Below are 21722 nucleotides of genomic sequence, written 5' to 3'. Positions count from 1 at the left end.
TATATATTTGCATAATCCAATGGGAAACCCACTAGAAAAGCCCACTTCTATACATGTCATCCATTAGCCTTTAACACTTCTTCCATATGGGACTAAAGTCCCACAAGTTCCAACACTGATCATGATTGTCACATGTATATCATTCTCTAATTTTTCAATTTCAGTATCTGGTCCGGTTTGAAACCAAAAGGAGCTCAACCAAAAAGGTTCTGAGCCATATCCACCCCTTGTCTTTGAACACAATCCAACTCTAAAGCTGAAATTATTGTGCGTATGTAACTTCAAAATGAAAAATACGGAAGATATTGTTGAAGGTGTAGCATCTAATCTAAAACCTATCAGCTCTGAATCAACAGATATCTGGTTTATAATATGATATTCTCAATGTATGCATTACAGTTAACCTGTAACCAGACTAAGCGAAACATGTGTATCAAAAAATTTTGTCACCTTTGACAAAAATAGAAGAAAATAATTTTTCACATGCTCAATATGGCTTGAGAAGTGGATGAATTGATTGTTTTGATGCCATGAAGAAGTTATCGTATACAATCTAAAACCAATTAACAGTACTGTGGAGCTAAAAACTCCTGCAGATACATATATAGTATTTCACTCAAAAGAAAGAACATAAAATTTCATCACTATGTAGAAAGAAATAGTACTGAATAAAAATTACAAAGGCGTATGCGCTAGCCACCTACTGATCATATCAAAACATTCCTTGGGATTGTATTCTGGAGCTGTATGTCCTCCTCCCTACATAAATGCAAACCCAGAATAAGTTTTGAGGTGTGGTTTTTACTTTGGATTATATTAATGTAAGAGAGAGAAGAAACTCGGATGTTTTTCTCATGCCTTTATTGTCGCATAGGTCAAATTATACTCCTTATTATTCGAATAGTAAAGACTGTATCTGCAAGATAAAAATTAGTCAAACAATGATTTTAACCCTTCTTTTTAAATTACTAAATCTTAAAAAGTCTTGTTTCTTATAAAAATTGAGATTGATACAAACCCTGCAACTTGATCATTAGAGAACCATGGTCTCCAATCCTCTTCAATTGTAAAGTTCATGGATTCTATCCATGCTAGCGTACTTATATATGGAACAGCCATGTCATGATCACCGCTGCACAAGCCAAAAATGCTTGTAATTAGGAAAAAATTATAGAATGCCCACTATTGTCTATGTGATGTTAACTCGTAGCAAACTTCATTTTGTGGCCAGTAACATCGATGAATTATATGAAGAATACTAAACTCATAGTGGCTAGTGATTTTATTCAGGATTATAAATTGATCCGAAATCTTATTCAAATCCAATATAGCATCCAAAGTAAGTTTTCAAGAAACTGCTCGAGTTTTAGCAAAAGCTGCCAGTCACCAATGTGAGAACTGAAACTGAGATTGAGAATTCAAAGCAACTTTACCTGTAGATTATAACACGAAGGGATTTTCGGCTGAGATTGCGATGATACTCAATACTACTTGCGATGTCAAATGTATAGGGAGTAGTTTTATTGCATTTAGTCCATTGACCTTTTGTTCCCTGAGTGTAATTGTAAAGTGTCCCCATTCAGAGGTCAAATCAATGGCCACAATGTAATATTTTCTGTTAAAATAAAGATAGCAAACTTACCTCCCGAATACTAAGAGCTTTGCGAACATTTATATCATTTTGCCATAGAACGGAATACCGAATCTTATCTTCCTACAAAACCAGCAAAGCAAGTTTATCATGATTGCATGACGGTTCTTCATGTGCTGACTGATTATGATTGATGAAATTCTTCTCTACAACTATTATATAGTTTTCTATATATATATATATATATATATATATATATATATAGAGAGAGAGAGAGAGAGAGAGAGAGAGAGAGAGATTTACCCTACACATTTGTACCATAGGAAATGAAAAGTCCAAGAAACTGTCATCATTAGACTCCCAGTTCATTTCCAGTATGGAATTTTGGTTATGGTTAATTGATGCAAGGCAAAATGGTGCCAAGATATGTTCTTTATCAATTCTCCCAATGCACTGCATATCCAATACAACAACTTTATCAAATCCAAGGTACAACATGTAAGGGTCCATTTCGAATGAATGTTTTTAAATCTAGAAATTAGAAATAACTATACTTGTTCTATCTAATTATTTCAAGATCTTTCTGCAGGTTTTAGAATTTATCATACATTGCAAACAAGAAAGATGTTTTGATTCCTCTATTGTGGCAAGACATCACATAGGACAAACATGAACAATTAAAATCCATTCATGCATATCGATTAACAGATAAAGAAGTAAACATCCATATTAATGATATGATCTAGCAAATTAGTAGATTGCTACTGCCCATATAATGGAAATCATAGAGAACTACTGACCCTCTTACCTCATCGATTACTTGAAGGCTGTTCAGGCACAGTTGATTGTTTGGATCAAAATCTACAAATTCGCCCTTGCAATTCCTGTTAGCTGACTACAGTAATAGAAAGCAGTCAAATTTTATAACAACTAAAAGTTCACATACACAAACAGCTAGAACTCATGTGCATTTGGCACTCTGCAGTGGGCTCACAATGCATTGGGTGTTACAAGTTTCATGGGTGTGTGTGTGTGTAGTTGGTTAAAAGCCAGTCATTGCAATGTACAGACTTGCATAACTAGCATCTTCCAAGATTTGCTTCATAACTAAACTTCAAAAAGGAAAGAAAACTATTGATTTATGTCAAAGGTTTAGATGACCAGGCTAGTTATTCTTAGCAGCGGCAAGGAAAAGTTGACACCCCAAAAGCAACTATGGGCAATATACCTGATATATTCTATCTGATATAAGTCCCAGATGATGAGCGTATACAATTCTAGAATTAACGTCCTGTTGTCCATTTGAAACTGGATTGCCAACTATGTATCCCTGAATTCAATGAACAGAAGATAAATTCCAGCACAATTTCTTGAACTTTGAAACTTTTAAGGCATTGTTGGGATGCCAATTGAAGTACTTTGAGATTCAAATGTGGCTTGATTCCAGCTTCAATACCTACAACATAAAAAACAATCAACAAGGTGTACACATACAGGCCTCCTTAATGCTTATGAGCTTTGACATTTAACTCTTGAACAGAAGAACAGTATTAGAGTTGCAATTTTGAGAACTTTATGTACATAAATTTAAATGAATAGATAAATTTTGGTCCCCTATTGTTTGTGTGTGTGTGTGTGTGTGTGTGTGTGTGTGTTTTCTTTGTACTCAGTAACTCAACGGGACTGAATATATGAAATTATAATGAATTTCATGTGCAATTTACCATCAGCTATCTTCTGGGCAATGATGGGAACGATTTTGCCAGAGTAAGAGTCACCAGCAACATAGAGTGGATTTGCAAGGAACTTTTGATGAGTCGTAAGCCACTGAGTATATGAATTAAAGGAGAACAGAAAATTTAGATTAGTATGAGAGAAAAGAGTGATACTACACCACACCAACTCTGTTCCCAACACCATATATGTAGTCTACATTGTTTGACATCATTTGAAAGAGTTGGGAAAAGAATCTGAAGTAACTACTTCCTTATTCTTGAACAAAACATATAGTCTTGCGCAAATCATCAATCACCTTCTGGAGAAACTCACAAATACGGGTTGAATGTAAGGTGTCACTAGAGATTAACCCGTGGGAAGTGGTGGAGTAGGAGTAACCAGTACCAGCAGGAGCATCTAAGAATATGATGTTTGCTACCTACGAACCAAAGGAACACTTTTAATACTAGTACAAGAACAGGCATCAACTAATCAGTTACATGGTCATTAATAGGAAAGTAAAGATCCAGAAATAGAAGTCCACCTTGTTCCACGAGTTTGGATTCAGAACAAGTGTTAAGGGATCTGTAGTCAAATTTGTAAGTTTGAAAGATAATGGACCTGGAATGATTGATTACAGAAGTTATCAGTGCCATTTTTCATATTAGACCAAGCATCCTGAAGTCAGGGTAATTCCATCCTTACCTAATCATCAAACTAAAACCATTTTTCAGTTAAGGGTTAATCTCTCTTTAATTCCATAGTCATATGCTCTCAGACAGTCAGACTTATCTATTGAGTCATTGAGATTCAGTTTCCATGTGCAAATATTCCCAAGTCCTACTTTCTATTTGACCTTATTACTAGAGTTTCCTGTAAGCAATGAAGTAAAAGTTTTATATGGAAAATGATGGTGGAACACTAATACACAGTAAAATTGATTTGGTGAAATCCCATCCATTATTTATTGATGTTATCTGTTCCATTATCTTGAAGTTCCATGAAACTGGCACACTGAAAATTAGTAAGGATCACTAAAGTTACCACCCTCCCACAATCTAAAGTTACAGAGAACTCAAGCTCAAGTACATAGATGATCACTGACATGCTTAAACTCTATATACCTTCTGATCATGAGAATTAAAAAGTTTACCAATTTCGTAGATGAGGCCATAAAACGAAGAGCATCGAGGACCTCCTGTCAACCAAATCAGCAGAGGATCATTTTCTGGACTCCTTTCTGACTCAACAAAGTAGTAGAACAGTTGCACCTCTTCTGAATCTCCCACGCCCACATACCTTGGAATCATTATATATACACGGCCAGAACATTGGTATGAATCCCCTCACTTCACTAAAACAGAAACTAAATATGTATTGGGGATCAAGATGATGAGTAGTGCTGCTTACCCAGTTTCAAGCTTGAAAGGGAGGTCACCCTGGAAGGCTGGTAAGTTCTTGATGATCGACTGTGCAAGAGCAAAGTTGGAAGTAAGCAGCAGTAGAATAAAAGCATGCCACAGCCAGAATCTAACGTAAATGATCATGTTGGATCGCATCGTTACTTTTCCCTTTCCTCTTTTGCCTTTTGATTTTGCGTTCTGTGAATTGGTTTCTCATTCCCCAATTATGAATACGAGAGATAAGAGAGTAACGAATACACGACACGAGTCACACGACATGACAATAATTCATATTGCAATACTAATTAGCTTGCAACAGTCCAAAATAAGCTAAACCACAATAAAATAAACAGGAAGTGATAATGATAAATAAACCAAGGTACTACGTACAGACAAAGATATCTAAGCTTTAGATTGTTTGAGTGGTCCACGGACGCATCCACAAGCAGTAGCAAAGTCAAAAAACTCACGGTCGATTTTATTAGCTAACAAATTAAACTCATAATCAATCATTCTCATACAATAAAAAAAATTTACCCAAAAAAAAAAGAATAACACATCTTTCAAAATATATTAGTATTAGTATACAAAAATTTGTGTGTAGTATTTCTTGGCTAATGCGGAAATTGAAAGGCTCTTAAATCATGTTAAATAAATTTTGAGATTTGAGAGATGAACGATAAATAAAATGTGTTACTTCCATTTAGCATATTAACAAAGAATCGTAAATATGCGCATAATTCCATTATGAGCATATATCGATCAATAAGGTAAGAAAACCTTAAAAATATTTATATTAATTGGATATATGTAGTGTATTAATAGTTTAAACTTTTATTTCATTCCATTAAAGTTCAAAGGAAAATTAAGACTAATTATGATAAATTTGTATTAAATTTTGAAAATTAAGGCTAATGAAGAATTTTCCAAAAATTAGAGCTCAAAAACTAGCTAACTATAATTCAGTTTTAGCCAATTTAGCTAATAAAAATGGCAAAAAAAATTAGTATAGCCAGACTCTAACCTCTGCTAGGGTTTGTGAACACTCCCTCACAGCTGCCCATTTCTCAAAATCTTCTCCATCCAATGGAGACTATGGTAGACTTTGGTATGCTCGTCCTCATCCTCACTAATCTAGTTGGTGATGGATCTGTTTTGTGCTGGGTCATTGGTGTCGAGGGTTCTCTGTCTGGTGGTATTGTTACCAGGCTCGATGGTGATACGGCAGTGGGTCTCGATAGTGCTAACTCGGAGGTTTTGGTGGTGGTCGACTGCATGCATGAGAGGCCAGGGTCTAGGCGGTCGCAGATCTGGTCTGATAGGCTGGAATGGGTGAAGCATCCGGCTTAGGCCTGGTCTACTGGTAGGATTGTGTACCGCGAAGGTGGTTTTGTTCCTCCCTAGCAGATCATTGCATGGGATGGTGGGTTCTATGGTGACAGCATCGTGGGTCCTGGCTTTCTCCTTCTTCGCTTCCGCTTGCTGGTTTTGGAATCGGAAGTGGTTGGCTTAGGCATTAAATTCATTTAATTTAATTGATTTTTTTAAAATAAAATAAAAAAAGAGGATGAAAGGGTTTCACTCCTACCCCCATTGTTATTTCTTTCTTAAACCTTATGTTTATAATTGCATTAATATGACCATCTAGCTCATTGTAACAGGTCCCTAGCAAACACATGTTAACTCAATTTATTTTATTTTTTTTAATAAAGGGCTGGTGTTGCTACCCTCAAGCCAATCCGAACAGTGAACCTGAATTCTCTCTATTTATGGGTTCGTATCACGGACATCCCACCATTATACGAGGTACGTCATACTATCAAGAACATTGCCTCTGTGGTCGGGAAATATATTGAACTGGATGAGAAACTCTTTGATAATTCAAGGAAGGTTAGGGTTCGGCTTTTGCATGGCATAGACAAACCCTTTTTCCTGAAAAAGACTTTGAAATTGGATATTGGTGTGGAAGCTGAAATTTCCTTTTTCTTTGAAAATCTTGTGGGCAAATACAAAGCGTGTGACCTAATTTTCCATGAGAATGGTTGCTGCCCTGCAGCTGATGGTCAGGTAGTGCCATGGGTCGAACATGGCGGTCAGGAAAAAAGGCCTGAAATCCCTAGCCCTTCCTTGGGTTTTACTACCTGCAGATTCACAAATGGAACTTTCAAATTCCAGGGCCTCCAAACCCCAGTTCTGCCTCTTGTAAGTAGAGCTCTCTTTGGCTCTAAAGACATATCTATTGGACGCAAACCAATTCTGTTGCGTGCTCAGGACACCAGGTCTTCGTCTAGTGGGGATAACGCTCTTGCTTTGGTTCCTGTGGAGAATGGGTCAGTTGAGAAGTTAGTGCTCACCAAAAGGGATAGGTCGGCCTCCCAGTACTCATCCCCGAAGAAACTGAAGGTACTTCTACCTGATTTGTTTACAACTCCAACATGTTTGGACATGCCTACCAAGAAGCTGAAAATGCCGGAGTTTACTACCAAGTTCTCTGCCAAATCGCTTGGGATGGTTGAGGCTCCAGGTAGTATTTTGTTCCCTAAGGAAGCAAAGCAGGAGGTGAAATCTGAACCTAAGAAGAAAAGAGGAAGGCCTCTTGGCTCCAAAAACAAGAAGCCGTCCATAGCAAAGAAAGTTGAAGAAGCACAAGCACTCTGCTTTGCCTATCTTACCAAGCCTCCAAGCCCTAGTTTGAAGGGCAAGGAGAAAGTTTAGTCCTTTGTTTAGAACTTGCCTATTTACTATGCTTGTTTCATAGTTGATAGGCTTACTTTAATAAGTGAGCATGGTGAATGGTGCTATCCTGTATACCACTGTTTCTTATCTGCCCTCTGTATCAAGGCAGTGGAAAGGTATATAATGTACCGTTCTAGCATGAGTTAATGAAATCGTTTTGATTTGATTCAAAAAAAAATGAATCTGTTGAACACAAGGGGTGGGGAAGGGACATTAAGCCAAAACCTCTTATTACAATAAGCATCTAGAGAACATCTTAAAATGATATTAGAAGTTTCTACCAAATAAATTAGGCACCGACTAGCAAAAAGTGCACTACTGGCTACTCTATTTGCTTTGACATAGAGTAACCAACACAACGCAACTCAATTTCAATACATCAAATTCTCTACAATGTCTTTTCATTCTTGATTCATCATAATTTATCAATTTATCATTTCTTTACCTTCCGCAATTTACTTTCTACACTTTAGTCTTCAACCCCTTTAAGTTTCATCCAATTTAAACTCCCAGCATTTAGATTCTTGCTCTTTTACTTACGAACATTTTTTATTTCTTGCAAACTTATATCAAAAATTAAAAAGAAATATAAACTGTGAAAACTCTGAAGGTCCTTGCAACAAAGACAAGATAACCCAGTGGCCAAAAATGTTCATTACTCGGCCCACAATCACCTTAAAGAGGTCAAATCAAGCGCATTCATATCAAAACCTCGCCTAGCCATTCGACCATGAGTTGGTCCGCCCACGCAATCCAGAAGGACGATTAGACCGCAAGTCCCTTAGCCTCCCATTTCGACTAAGACAATTTTGAGCCAAGTATCTTTTGGCATGCCCAATGGGACCCTAATGTATTAGGTGTCTTCACAAATGAATTTCTAGTTTTCTTCGAGCCAAATTGAAACGGCTCAAGTTCAATACATGGTGTCAACGGTAGATACAGCTATGCAGTGTACAAAAGCTTTGTTAATTTTAATAGCCATGCCGCATGGAATTCACAAACTTAGCAACACAACTTCAATATGGATGTGGAATTTATTATGGTGGCTAGCACAATTATAGTCATTACAATTATGACTTTAATGGTCTCAGTGGAGCATACAATAATTATAATGGTTATAATAGCCGATATTTATGGAATTACCAAACGGCTTCAACCTGGTCTCCACAACCTGAAAGCCAAGCAAAAAAGAAGACTCATCGTCTACATCTCGTGTAGTTATCTTATGATAAATCCCACAATTTGGACAAAAATAGCTTAAGAGAAATAACCGATGAAGAATACAATTTTAATGGCTTTATAAGCCAACATGCAAGAGATTGTGCTTATGATGGTCCAATTTGGGGATATCAACAAGATGGGATAAAATCAATTGAAAGGTGTCAAGAACACGAAGCTAATTGGAATGCTTGTTTATCCACGTCTCTAGTGGAGGAAACAAGGCCACCTTCAACCCCAATCCTTGAGGAAGAAGAAAATTCTAGAAGTGACAGTGAAGAAAATATGGTTGACCATGAACATGTAGGCAATTTTAAAAACGACGCGCCTATAATTTATGAATAAAAATTTGAAGTGCAATCGACTCTTGAAAAAGAAGTTGTTAACTCACCAATCTTTATCAAAGAGATTGATTTTCCTCTAGATAGTGAACCTAAATTTGATTTCAACATTGTGCCTAATTATGATAGGTATGAAGATGACGAGTCAATTTATGACTTTCACATGTTTGGAAATCTAGACGACTATCAAGAATTTTCTACTGAAGAACTTCCACACTTTGACATGATTGTTGGAGATAAAGCTGATTTAAAAGAGTCTCTATCAGCTAATTTTAACATAAAGGTTCAAGTTAGTGATTCAAATATGCTAGGGAAGCTTATCAATTTGGCTTACTTATTGGCCGAAGAATAATTTTCTTTTAATAAGCATCCAAATTCGACCATTCATGGCCTCCAAAATCTTGAACCAAAAGCCGAAAACAAAGAAATTTCCAAGTTTGCAATAAAGTATCGTTACCAATTTCCATAACGGCTACTAGAATTTTTACATTTTGTTTTCTTACTTTGCTTTCTGGGAAATGAAAGTAACAAAAAAAAAATGGTTATGTTGTTGGTAAGCATTTAATTACTCAATAGCCATAAAAAGTTATTATTACAAAGCCGAAATTTTTCTATGATCACAGTCCAAAAATTCTTTGACATTAGGCCAAAAATAATATTCTTCTCTTGGCCACAAATTCACTCAACAATGAGGCTGACCTTGTTCACTATTTCATTAACCACTCGGCTTTAGCCAAGGCTCAAAGAATTGGGGGGACTATGACTGTACCTATTTTTGAAAAATCGGCCTGTAAACTCTTGGGTAATAGATAAGGAAAATATAATGCTTTTATTGTTGGTATCTTAATAAAATTTTATTTTTGCGAGATTTTATTAGGTATTAACTATTGGAGAAGATATTTGAAGGGAAAGAATTATCTAGCCATTTGTATTTCATATTTGCGGATATAGGCAAACGCTTGAGTCAGGGTCGGAGGAGCGCTCTGGCGTAACAACTCATCCTTAGCATTCTCTTACTTGGCATCAAGACCAAATAAGAAAATGTGAACCTTCAACAACTATTTTCCTCCTGATAAACAAAAATATTAGGGGTCGGTAAAAACGACCAGAAAAAAAAGAAAAATCAACCAGAACCAGTATGGGTTTTCTTTAAAAAAGAATTACTTGCCAGTTTAATACGGTCTCGATTTCTAGTTTTCAAATACCAAAATACTTGATTAACCTGAATCAATTAATGTTTTTTTTTTGGCTATATGGTCATTTGTTAATGGTGAAGTCCTATAGCCGGACCTGACATGAGGCTCGTGAGTCGGTCGTCTCAGGTCCATTGTCTCGTCGGGCCTAATTTTTTTTTTGGAGGTATTTAAAAAAATTATTAAGTAAATAAAATGTATGTTTTTTTACTAAACAATAATAGTGGTTTAGTTGGCAAGTTGCAGTCCTTTCTTTTATATTACCCCAGCCTAAATACGAATCTCATTTCAGTTGTGTATTTATTTTTCTTTTCAATTTTTTTTGTAAACATTTTTTTCTTCATTTCTATAAACAATGTAGGTCCATTTTTATTTTTCGCCTCAAGCCTCAAAATCTCAAGTTCGGGCAGGAGTCCATATTCTTATGATAAGCCTTTCCACCTTTTCTTCTGCAGTTCTTTCTTCTTCCTCATCTTCTTCCACAACTCCAAGACAACTTCTTTCAAATTATATTGTCTCTCTTCCAGACAATAATTATTTGGTTTTCTCACTTTATTGTTCTCTTGCTCGTGCTCGTCTATGATTCTTTGAGAATAAATCGATCTATTCTAGATCGATAGATGGTTTTTAGTCTTTAAGGTTGATAGACTGATGTTGCTGAGATAGATTGGTGATGTCACACCCTATCCATAATTTTTTTTTTTTTTTGAGCAAGGATGTGAATAGCTCTTAGTTGTCAATGATAAGAAACACTTTAGCAAATAATAACTATATAGAAATAGGAATCATAGGTGACTTGGTTATGGAACATTTTATTACACAAGTCTGTTCTTACAAAATAAAAGAAAGCAAGCTAATGAAATAAGTTTTATTGTACAAAGATAAGCTAGAATAGCAAGCTAATAGTTTATTTCTCCTGCTCCTAGATCCAAATTTCCAGAATTTAAGTAACAAGGGGTGTTAAAGTTAACAACTGTTTGAAAACATGAAAGTCGAGAGCCTTCTCTCTCGACACTATTGCGGCGCCTCCTTGGGGTTGCTTCAAAGTAGACCTTCATCGCCTCCAGATTTCTCTTTGTCTCAACAATCATGTCAGGCTGCAGATCAAACCATTCCTCGTTGCGATGACGATTGCACTGCGCATTGCTTGGCAACTAGTGTAGGTTGGCTTGATCTTGGGCTTCGACCATGGCGGAATTGGATCCAAGATCTAGGAAGAGGGTTCCTGCTCTGGTGGATGAGTTTGATGGAGCCAGACTTGATAGCTTTCATCAATCTGGATCCGACCAGATTCAACGGTGCCATTGATTCTGCAGTCGTAGCAGGAAGCTATGGTGATGGTGCACTGAATCTCAATGCGGTAGCCTTAGCAGCTTATGGTGGCGGTGCAGCAGTGCTTGGTGGTGGCATAGTCCAGTAGCAAGATTGCACGACACTTTTTGGTTGCTAAGGGTGTCAAGCTTGCATGGGCCTTTTGGGCTTACTTACTCCTTTTGGGGCTGGGATGAGGTCTTTGGGCCGTCTCTTTGGGTCTCAGAAGAAGTGAGTCAGCCTTTTTGGGCTAGGTTTTATTTAAGTTTTATTTACTTTGCCTATAAACTATGTCTTACCTTTTCAAAAGTAATAGGCTCGCTTTTAAATAAGTGAGCGATAAGTTCAAATATAGTTGGTCTATCCTATGTACCACTGTGGCTCCTCCACGAAGTCTTGTTCTGTCCATTGTTATGTGATAGCGGATGGGTATGTAATGGCCTTCTTGGCATGTGTTTTCTATATCAATGAAATTATCATTAGTTCAAAAAAAAATTCCATAATTTAAGTTCTAACCCTTAAGAGTACCATCTACACAATTTCATAAAAGGGGTGAGCTCAAAGCTCAGCAGAGCAAATGTCATACATATAATTTAATGATTGTGTAAAATATAAAATGACTCCTTAATCTCCAGTTGTTAGTACTCTTGCACTAATCTTGGTCATCAGTATCATCTTGCCAAGCATAAGATCATTTTATCAATAATAATTGAAGGAGCTTCTCTCCCCAAATGTATATACAATAGGTTGACATTTCTGGTCTCTTACGAGCATCAACTATACAACTTTTTTCATTCTTTCTTCAAACTATGATCAAATAAAAACAATGTAATGATGAACCGAGCATATATTTCACATATCATAGGTGATGAATCGATGTTTATGAGTTAGAGTTGTGATAGATGGTGGTAAATCTAGTAGAACTATTTTGAATCAATCGAAATTGGATTTGTTTCCCAATAATCACATCTCAGTCCCAAATTGAAACTGACATGAATCACATCTCAGTTCTGTTTCTGTCGGTCTCACAATCTGAAAATCGCCAACTCGATTCGAAGAAAACTTCTCCGGTCTTGTCCCTATCCCACTTATTTCCGGCAACAACCCGGACAATGCCCATCCCTACAAAATATCATCAGCATTCTTCATTGTTTAGGCGCCTTTGACCAATCTTCTACCACCAGACATATGTTGTCCACTTTGTGTCATCTAAACGCCTTTGCGTGCAACTCATGTATTTGGGAAAAATTGAACTCAACGATGATTAACTAGACAACATCATCAGTCATTGACCTGTAGAGGATGGACATAACAACACCATTAGCATTCTTCTACTTCAAATATTTATCATCTTCTTCTTCTGGAGCTAAAATAGTACTGTTCACATAGCCCATCAAGGTAATTGGTGCCATTTAAATTTCCCACCATTAAATTTGGTACCACCAAATGAATCATGGTTAAGAAAAAACTTAGCCTTTTAGATATCGGATGCATCCACAACGTAAGTTTATCCTTGTTGGAATCACCATATGAGCAGGTATCATCATTTTTTCCCATTGAGATAGGTATCAAACCTCAATTGCAGCAGAGCAAGCCACGGGATTCAAGCAAGGCCGAAGGGAGAAGAAGGAGCCGTGACCTATTCCTCCACCATCCACCATTGAAGACTTGCTTTCAAGCTTCAAGGATCCCAACGAAAATCATCCATTCTCATCTTCCATCCACGGTGTAATTCGACCTCTACTTTGTAACCTTTGTTTGAATTTCGTTGGTTTTGTTTTAGTTGACATTGATGTTTGAACAAGGTTTTTAATTCTGAAATTTATAAAATTGAATGAGAATTTTGACTCCTATATTGTAATTCTTAGTTGCTTTTGTGAGAATTGTTTGATTAAATTTGCTTAATTGATATCTTTTGTATTTTAATCTTATGTGGTTCGAAACACTTAGGGTTTTTATATGAATGATGCTAGATTTAAGAACATGAATCAACTTTTTGTTTTGTGTAACTTGAATTGAAAGGTAGTAAAGGTTTTGGGCAAAAACCGAATTTAATTGAAGAGGATTGCAATTAGGTGGACTTTTTCATACTAAGTTGCACACTTGAGTTGATAGCCTTTCTATGTGTTTCATGCGTTAAACATGTTATGATTGTCTAGCTTTCTAGAGCTTGAATGCATGTTTGATAGGATTAGTCTTTGTGCTTTCACTTAGGTTAATTAGCATTGAAAAGTAAAATATGGGAAATTATTTGCTTTGAATATTTCACATGATCAACTCCCTTCTCATGACTTAGATGAACAATATTAGGGTTGAATTGAATTTGATTATAATTTTGGTTTTGATCTTTGTTTCTCTCATTTCATCCTTGTATTTGTGTTTGTATAGTTTTCTTTGTTTTCTTTACTTAGTTTATTTTCGAAATCCAATTCTAAATACCCCCCTTAATTTTGTAAATTTGTTTATACTTGTAAATATCTTTGTAAATATTATACTTTGTTTTAATTTTAATTGTTTAATTGTCCTACATTGACAGGTGTACCCTCAATCCCCAGATTAGATCGATCCCTACTTGCTTATGCTAATAATGATATTTTTAGGGTTAAATTATATGCTTGCTTTGAGCGTATCAATTTTTGGACTACGAACAGCTTGTTTTTTTTGAAAGGGACGAACAGCTTGTTTGATTGATAGCGACTGGTTGTTTGATGAATTCCAAGTAGTAGTTTGACATGTGGCGATAATTGTATTAGGTAATAGCAAACGATCTCAAACCTTAATTTTGGGTTTGAGTCAGTGATCAATCCTCTGTGTGATAAGGCATAATGAATCAAACCTCAAAATGAGGTTATAATTATCAGAGAACAGAGGGTCAAAGTCCCAAATGATTTTTTGCTCTAATGCCAAGTTAAATAAAATGAGGACAACTGTAATATGAGAGAATTGATTTTTCAGTATTTTATTCATTTCAACTTAAAGGACTTTTATACATAGATGATAAGTATTAAACCTGATAAATCCTAATAAAGACTTATTAAACTATGTGGGGGTGGTCAACAACTTTTGGACCTACAGTTATGAAAGATGGCCCAACAATAAATGCGGTAATGATTAATCACAGTGACACAATGTAAATTGGGCTAATTCTAATGTTCTTTTTTTCTAATTCTGGACTACAATGTAACTCCCCACCCTCACTCTACCTTGATGTCAGTGAGATTTGAACTCATGACCTCCACGATGTTAGTTAAGCTAGCTAACTAATAGTCTACGGCTCACTGACATTTCTAATGTTTGTTTTAGCATCATTCGGTTTAAAGAGCTACACATCCCCATCCCTTACTCGTTTATGGTGGGTCGTTAGCAAATTAGTCACTCACTTCAAGTTGTGACTTTACCGAGACCACTGCAATAATGTAGCCAACAGTCCCAACACCACCAGAGCCAGAGTGTATTGTTCTAATGAGATCTTGCATCTACTTGTGTTCTGGTTATTTTTACATATGCACTTGTGCATCGTCTGATAACTCACAACGTCGGGAACCAGGAACTTGTCTTTAAGGTAAAAATAAATATAAAAAAACTACAACAATAAGTTGCTACACAGTATTGAGGACATAGGGCCTCGTTTGGTTCACTGAAGGGAAATTAATTCCCTTGTCTTCTCCATGGGGAAGGAAAACTAAAGTTCCTGTCAGGTTTCCTTTCCTCTGTTTGGTAAAGCAGGGAAAGTATTCAGGAAGACCATTTGATTTCCCTTTCAGTGTTTGGTTGGTGCAGGAAAGGAAAGTGAAAATATATTAATGTTTCAATAATACCCTTATATTTTAAAATAAAAACATCATAAAAATTCAAAAGTACACCAATTTTTCATACAAGAGAATGTATTGTTGTCCAAAACTTTTGTAATAAATGCTGGGAAATGGGAAGGGAAAATCAATCATATGGGGTCTGAGTGGAATGATTTTCCCCCTACTTTCCCCTATGTCAGGAAAGTATTTCCGGAGTTTGTAGTTACCAAACAAAGGAAATTAATGACTTTCATTTTCTAAGTCCTCAATTCCGCGAACCAAACGAGTCCTAACTAGGATTAGAGCTCAACATCGAATACTTGTCATTGCGCTCAAGGAGACTAGGTCACAACTGGCTTCGTCATTATTGTTTCACCTTAGCGATTTGACAGTTAACTTGTAGTTTTTTCGATTGAAAAGAATAAAAGTTGATTTGTAGTTGAGTTAGTGGAGGTGACGTTGTATTTGGACCAGCCAATCAGGAACGAGGACAGTTTTTCCTTGAGAGTGTTAGAGCATGTTGTAAACATATGTGGTATGTTCCGAGTCTGGAACCATACTTTTACAATAATTGCACAAGTGAAGAAAGCATACGTTTGTAAGCAAATTTGGGTAATGCCCATTGCCATGTCCTGTCCGCATTTCTAAGCGAAATTGTTATGTAAACCATAAGACCTCTTTAACGGGCGGCATCCAAGTGAAATTCAAGAGCACAAACAAGCGTAAATATGAATGTCCATCTTTTTTTTTAATCCTAGATGTTAAATACCTTATACCATCTTAGTACTTTTAAGGCTGGTTACTACAAAATGATCACATAAAATAAAATCACACACATCAGTTGGTGAAAAAATACTACCACTAGTTGTTCGCTACACAACAGAATTGAAGCACAACTAGGGCACTTGGCTCAGATTCCCCAGCAGATGTCTGTACAATACAATAAAAACCTTGGGAATTCAAATTTCAATATCATATCTTTGTATTCAATTAGAACTCCAAGTCCTCTGCCCAATAATACAGATCTTGTATTATATTAGGATCCAACAACCAAGCCAAATATTATAATCAACTCCCGATTTCCATCCCCATCCAAAAATACAAAGGAAGATCCAACCCAAATGAGATTCGGCCAGTATTGCCAAAAGATATTTTCTAATATTTATGCGACCAGAACCTAATAGCACGGTTCATAATGGAAAAATGAAAAATCCATCAAAGAATTGATATTCAATCCAAGATTTGCCATTGTAGTAGCTTACGAGGGACTTATGGCATATCGGAGATTGTGTAGCCCGGAGAAGTAATGTCTCCGGAATTACACTAGTCGATCTCCGAAAATAGCCAAACGAATATGGAGCTAGAGAATGGAGATCCGAAGCGACTAATCCTGATCTCCTCATTCATCCTTTGTAACTCTAATTTACAGTCTACAGCATTTTGTGCTGTGACTTTATGGACATGGAGTAAAGATGAGGTTGGACATTAGGGTTGGATTGGATTTGATATTGTATTGGATTTAAAGTCTTAACATTGAATAATTAAAGGCAACAAACAAAACAAAGTAAACAACACAAATTTTGCAAACGAAGAGTCTATACTTCATTTCTCAAACACCAATTTTTCTCAGGACTGAGTACATGAAAAGTAACATAGAGTGACCATTTTCATAGATCAAAATTAGAGAACAGAACCGAACCAAACCAAGAGAACACACACACACCATCACCACCATAACCAACGAGATCCAGACCCCACTAACCCTAAACATAACGCAGAGAACAACTAAACCAGTCCCAGAGCAACTAACAAACCCTAACAGATCTAACTCCTCCAGCTGCCGCCATCAGATCCACGGTCCCGGCCGCCACCTCCGTAGCCACCTCCACCACCGCTTCCATAGCTTCCACCTCCACGGCTGTATCCACCGCCTCCACCCTCACGACGGCCACCACCGCCATAACCTCCACCGCCACTTCCGTAGCCACCGCCTCCGCCTTCACGACGGCCACCGTAACCGCCGCCGCCAGAACCGTAGCCACCGCCTCCCCGGCTGCCACCGTATCCACCACCGCCGCCTCCGCCACCGCTTCCGCGGGACTGAGCCTCGTTGACGGTGATGTTACGGCCGTCAAGGTCCTGGCCGTTCATGCCTTCGATCGCGTCCCTCATGGCCTTCTCGTTGCTGAAGGTGACGAATCCGAATCCCCTAGACCTTCCGGTCTCGCGGTCGTTGATGATCTGAAAACAAACAGACCAAAATCGAATCAGATCTGAGCATAAACACAAATCAGAATAACAAAAGGAGATCAAAAAAAAATAATAATAATAATAAAAGGAACCGATCGATCTTCAATCTAGCAAGATGAAGATGAACGTACCCGATTTTGAGATAGTAAAACACAAGAATCATAGTGACATATAGTAACAGAGAGAGTAGTATCATAGATCAAGTAACATAGAAACACAGATCACAGAGATGAGAGAACAGATCCGATCCATCCCGATCTCTCTGCGACAAACGGACCTTCGATTCGATGATCTCGCCAAAAGGAGCAAAGGCCCTTTCGAGGGCCTCGTTGTCGGTGGCCCAGGCGAGCCCTCCGACGAAGCAACGGAACTCGATCTCGGCAGAGGCCATAGCGAGAAAAACGAAAACCCTAGAGAAAGAATAAAGACTCAAACTTTGAGGAAGAGAGTGAGAAACTGAGAGAGCACGAAGGACTGGGATCCCCAAACCCTGCTTATATAGGGGGCTGAGCCATCACCCCGCTCAACTAGGGTTAGTTTGGGCCCTTCTGCGCTGTGAGCTAACCAGGGTTTAAAATATCCGATGGGCCTTCGTTTTGTTTTAGGGTTTTGATGACACGTCAGCAAGCTTGCGTTGTGGCGACGAGTTTCGGTGCGGTGCTGATTGAACTCTGGTTAAAGTTTGTGGGGGCAGAGAGAGGGGAAAAAGGAAATGAGTGGGATGGGGGATAGGTGGGGCCCAATGATCACGTGATTGTGCTTGGGATATTTAGAACCTCGAAAATATCTACGCGTCGGAAGGACGGTTTTGCCCCGGATGGTTTCAGAGAATTCCCTGCGTGGCCCTCACGGGGAGGTTGATTTGTTTGTAGTGGGATAACACCGAAACGATATTTTAAAGGATGGTGACATTATTGTACGACTAGAAAGTTTAAAGATATTCGGTGATAGGTTTAGAACAATGAATGGTCGCCACGTGGCCTAGTAAACAAGCAGAGGTAGGATGGGACTCATGGTAATCATGTTACGAATTTCATTTTCATTTTCTGTTCTTTTTTCTTTTTTTTTTGATAAATCAATAGTCATGAAAATCGACTGAAAATTGTAGAAAATTAAACTTTTTTTTTTCTTTGTTAAGCTTCAGAGAAATGAGAAAACACGATGCATGAAGAATCAACGAGAAAATGAAGCTTGATGGGGAAACACAAGTATTCTAATTATTTTTTTTTATTACATAAATAAAACAAGAAAATAGATTACAGAGATAAATCTCTAAGCACTCTCCCCCACCCAGCTGATCCAAATGGAGCGCATGAGACACAGAAAGTAGGGGTGGGCTCGCGAAACCGATAACCGAAAAAAACCGAGCCGAAAACCCGAACCGGAGCAAAAAAAAAAACCGAACCGAAAAAGGAAAAATCGAACTGAACAGATTCTGGTCGGTTCGGTTTTCGATTTCGGTCCTCCAAGAACCGAACCGAACCGAGAACCGAATTCAAGGAAAACGACGTCGTTTTATGCTAGTGTCTCCAACCCTAATTTATCTTTGCCAGTTCGATGCCCCGACATTTCCCTTCCCTCTAATCCTTTCCTGAGTTTTTGTCTCTCTCGTCCTCTCGAGCAATTCGACATTAGGCGCTTCGTGAAGACGTGAATCATCATCAAAATCATCACATCGGTGGCTTGCCGGAGGTCCGCCCATCAACCGCCAGCCCAAATATTATTCGATCTAGGTAATATCACTCATCGATCCAGGTAAAGTTTACATCGACCTCATCAAGCTTTTGGAACATCTTCAGTCCCTAATTTGGTTTTCTCCTTCTTTCTCCTTCAGCAAAACCTCTTAGTCTCCTCCAATCGAAGTCATCAAGAGGCAAAGCTTCAGACAGTACTTCAATAGTTCGAAGTTGGGTAATCTGTTTTGAGTGTTTTCCGATTGAAAGGTAATTAATGAGTTGATAAGGTTTACTGATTTGTTCTTTTGTTTAAGAGATTTCATTATTTAGCTTTTATTTTGGCTAATTTTTTATTTTTATGTCTAATATGCATATGTAGAAAATGAAGAGGCAATCTAAATCAACTGGTACTACTTCTGGTGTTGATCCGAAGATTAAATTAACTTCATCATCTCAGGTAGCATTTTTGTTTAACTTTAGTTTTATTACTTTTGGATTTTCTGGAATTTGGATATTTGGATGTGTAGAGACTTGTTGCTCCACTTGCTTGGTGGTTTACTGCATCTGTTTTGTTGTTGTTTTGCTATTTTGCTGGTTTGTTGGTTGCACATATTAGAGAAGGTGACTTTGAGCAATCATTCTTTTGTGGTTAATCTTGCAGCTGTTTCTTTTTTCTGAAACTGTGTTGCTGCTGTTCTGTTTCTATTTTGCTGTTTCTGTTTTGCTGGGGCATTTTTGCTGAAACTGTTTTGCTGTAAATTCTATTTTGCAGATCAACACTAGTATTGGTGAATTTGTAACACCCGTACCGGTTCACGAAGGAAGTTCTGCTGCAACTCCGGAAGTAGAAGGAAGTCAACCAATAGTGCTTGAAGATGATGAAAGTGAGGAAAGCATTCTTGAGGCTTTGAAACGGAAAGAAAGGTCAGATATTTGGGGTCATTATATTAGGAAAATGAAGGAGGGTAGAGTTAAGGGTGAATGCAAGTATTGCGGAAAAGGCTTTTTTGCTGATTCTAGGAAGAATGGTACCACCAACCTTATAAATCATGTGGAAAAGTGTTCAAAGTATCCTCCTAGTATTGAGATGTTGAAAGCTAAAAGGCAAAAGATTTTGTCTTTTAAAAAACCAACTAGTGAGGTGTGTAGTGTAGAATGCACTCAATAAGAGCTTAATTTGTTATGTGTGGAGTACATCATTCTAGATGAGTTACCATTTTATCATGTGGAGGGAGAAAGTTTTAGGCATTTTATGGGTAGAGCTCTTCCTTTTTGGAGAATTCCTTCTCGTAAGACAATAGCAAAGGATGTGCTTAAGCTTTATTTGGGAGAAAAGAAAAAATTGATGGATCAATTGAGTAAATATAGGTTGTGTCTTACAACCGATACATGGACTTCTATTCAAAACATTAATTACATGGTTCTCATTGCACATTTTATTGATGATGATTGGGTGTTGCATAAGAGAATTCTTAATTTTTGTGTGATCCCAAATCATAAGGGAGAGTCTATAGCTAAGCTTTTGGAGGATTGTTTGTTGGAGTGGGGTATAGAGAAGATTCTCACAATTACAGTAGATAATGCTTCATCAAATGATGTTGCATTGAGGGAGTTGATTAGGAGGATAGGTGATTGGCGGGTCCCTAATGCACTTTTGCATGGAGGGAAGCATTTGCATGTTAGGTGTGTAGCCCATATTTTAAACTTGATTGTGAATGATGGGTTGGGTGTAATGAGGATGACAATTGAGGCAATTCGTAATGCAGTGAGGTATGTTAGGTCCTCCCCACAAAGACTTGATTTTTTCAAAGAATGTGTTGAAAGGGTGAAAGTAGAGTGCAAAGGGCTTGTGATTTTAGATGTCCCTACTATATGGAATTCCACATTTTTGATGTTGGAACGGGCTTTGAAACTTCAAAAAGCCTTTGATAGGATGACAGAAGATGATGCCGCTAATTTTTGGGCATGGCTTCAAGGTGACACGAATGACAAGCTAAAAGAAGGGCCACCGGCAAGTGTTGATTGAGAGTATGGAGAGCAGTTTGCTGATTTCTTAAGACCATTTTATGAAGTCACTGTAAAGGTGTGTTGTTCTAATTCTCCTACTATTCATAACACTTTTGGTGATTTACTTCATATTTATGGTGTCTTGCAAGAACAATCTAACCCGATATTATTGGAGACTATATCACCCATGCAAGCCAAGTATAACAAGTATTTGGGTAGTTTTGAAAAGTTGAATCCCTATGTGTTCATTGGTATTGTTCTTGATCCACGTCATAAGCTTGAAAAGATTGTTGATTATTTTGAGATTATTGATGAGGACATGGATGAAAAGGTGGAAGCAAATACAAAGAAAGTGAAAGATCTCTTGTATGAGCTTTACAAGGTGTATGAAGAAGAGGGAAGAGGAAGTGGTGTTAGTGAGCTTATTGGCACTCAAACATCAAGTGAGGGGGTATCTTCTTCAAGTAAGGGTTGTACCTTGTTAGAAAG

General features: G+C 37.5%; 2 protein-coding genes across 4 annotated transcripts; both read right to left on the bottom strand.

Moving 5' to 3' along the window:
* Positions 1-495: 495 nt before the first annotated feature.
* LOC112173386 (serine carboxypeptidase-like 18) lies at positions 496-4978 on the bottom strand. Of its 3 annotated transcripts, none has more exons than XM_024310997.2 (14): positions 4718-4978; positions 4461-4606; positions 3852-3928; positions 3624-3746; positions 3316-3418; positions 3010-3047; positions 2820-2921; positions 2400-2486; positions 1895-2044; positions 1643-1714; positions 1434-1552; positions 1019-1132; positions 859-916; positions 496-759 (listed from the first exon to the last, which is right to left on the bottom strand). In XM_024310997.2, exons 1-14 carry the CDS (start codon positions 4864-4866, stop codon positions 676-678), a joined length of 1422 nt encoding a protein of 473 aa, XP_024166765.1. In that variant the 5' UTR covers positions 4867-4978; the 3' UTR covers positions 496-675. The 3 variants fall into 3 exon arrangements, with proteins under 3 accessions (XP_024166765.1, XP_024166766.1, XP_040363474.1); XM_024310998.2 differs by having other exon boundaries at positions 2820-2924; positions 3013-3047; XM_040507540.1 differs by lacking the exon at positions 1895-2044.
* Positions 4979-16878: 11900 nt separating this feature from the next.
* Positions 16879-18033, bottom strand: LOC112173410 (glycine-rich RNA-binding protein). The gene is made up of 2 exons (XM_024311027.2): positions 17828-18033; positions 16879-17541 (listed from the first exon to the last, which is right to left on the bottom strand). The coding sequence occupies exons 1-2, from the start codon at positions 17939-17941 to the stop codon at positions 17125-17127; spliced, it is 531 nt and encodes a 176-aa protein (XP_024166795.1). The 5' UTR covers positions 17942-18033; the 3' UTR covers positions 16879-17124.
* Between the last annotated feature and the right edge of the window lie 3689 nt (positions 18034-21722).

The sequence above is a fragment of the Rosa chinensis genome, chromosome 6 (assembly GCF_002994745.2).
Source record: "Rosa chinensis cultivar Old Blush chromosome 6, RchiOBHm-V2, whole genome shotgun sequence".
Taxonomy (NCBI): domain Eukaryota; kingdom Viridiplantae; phylum Streptophyta; class Magnoliopsida; order Rosales; family Rosaceae; genus Rosa; species Rosa chinensis.
This window is presented reverse-complemented; position numbering and strand designations above follow the sequence as displayed.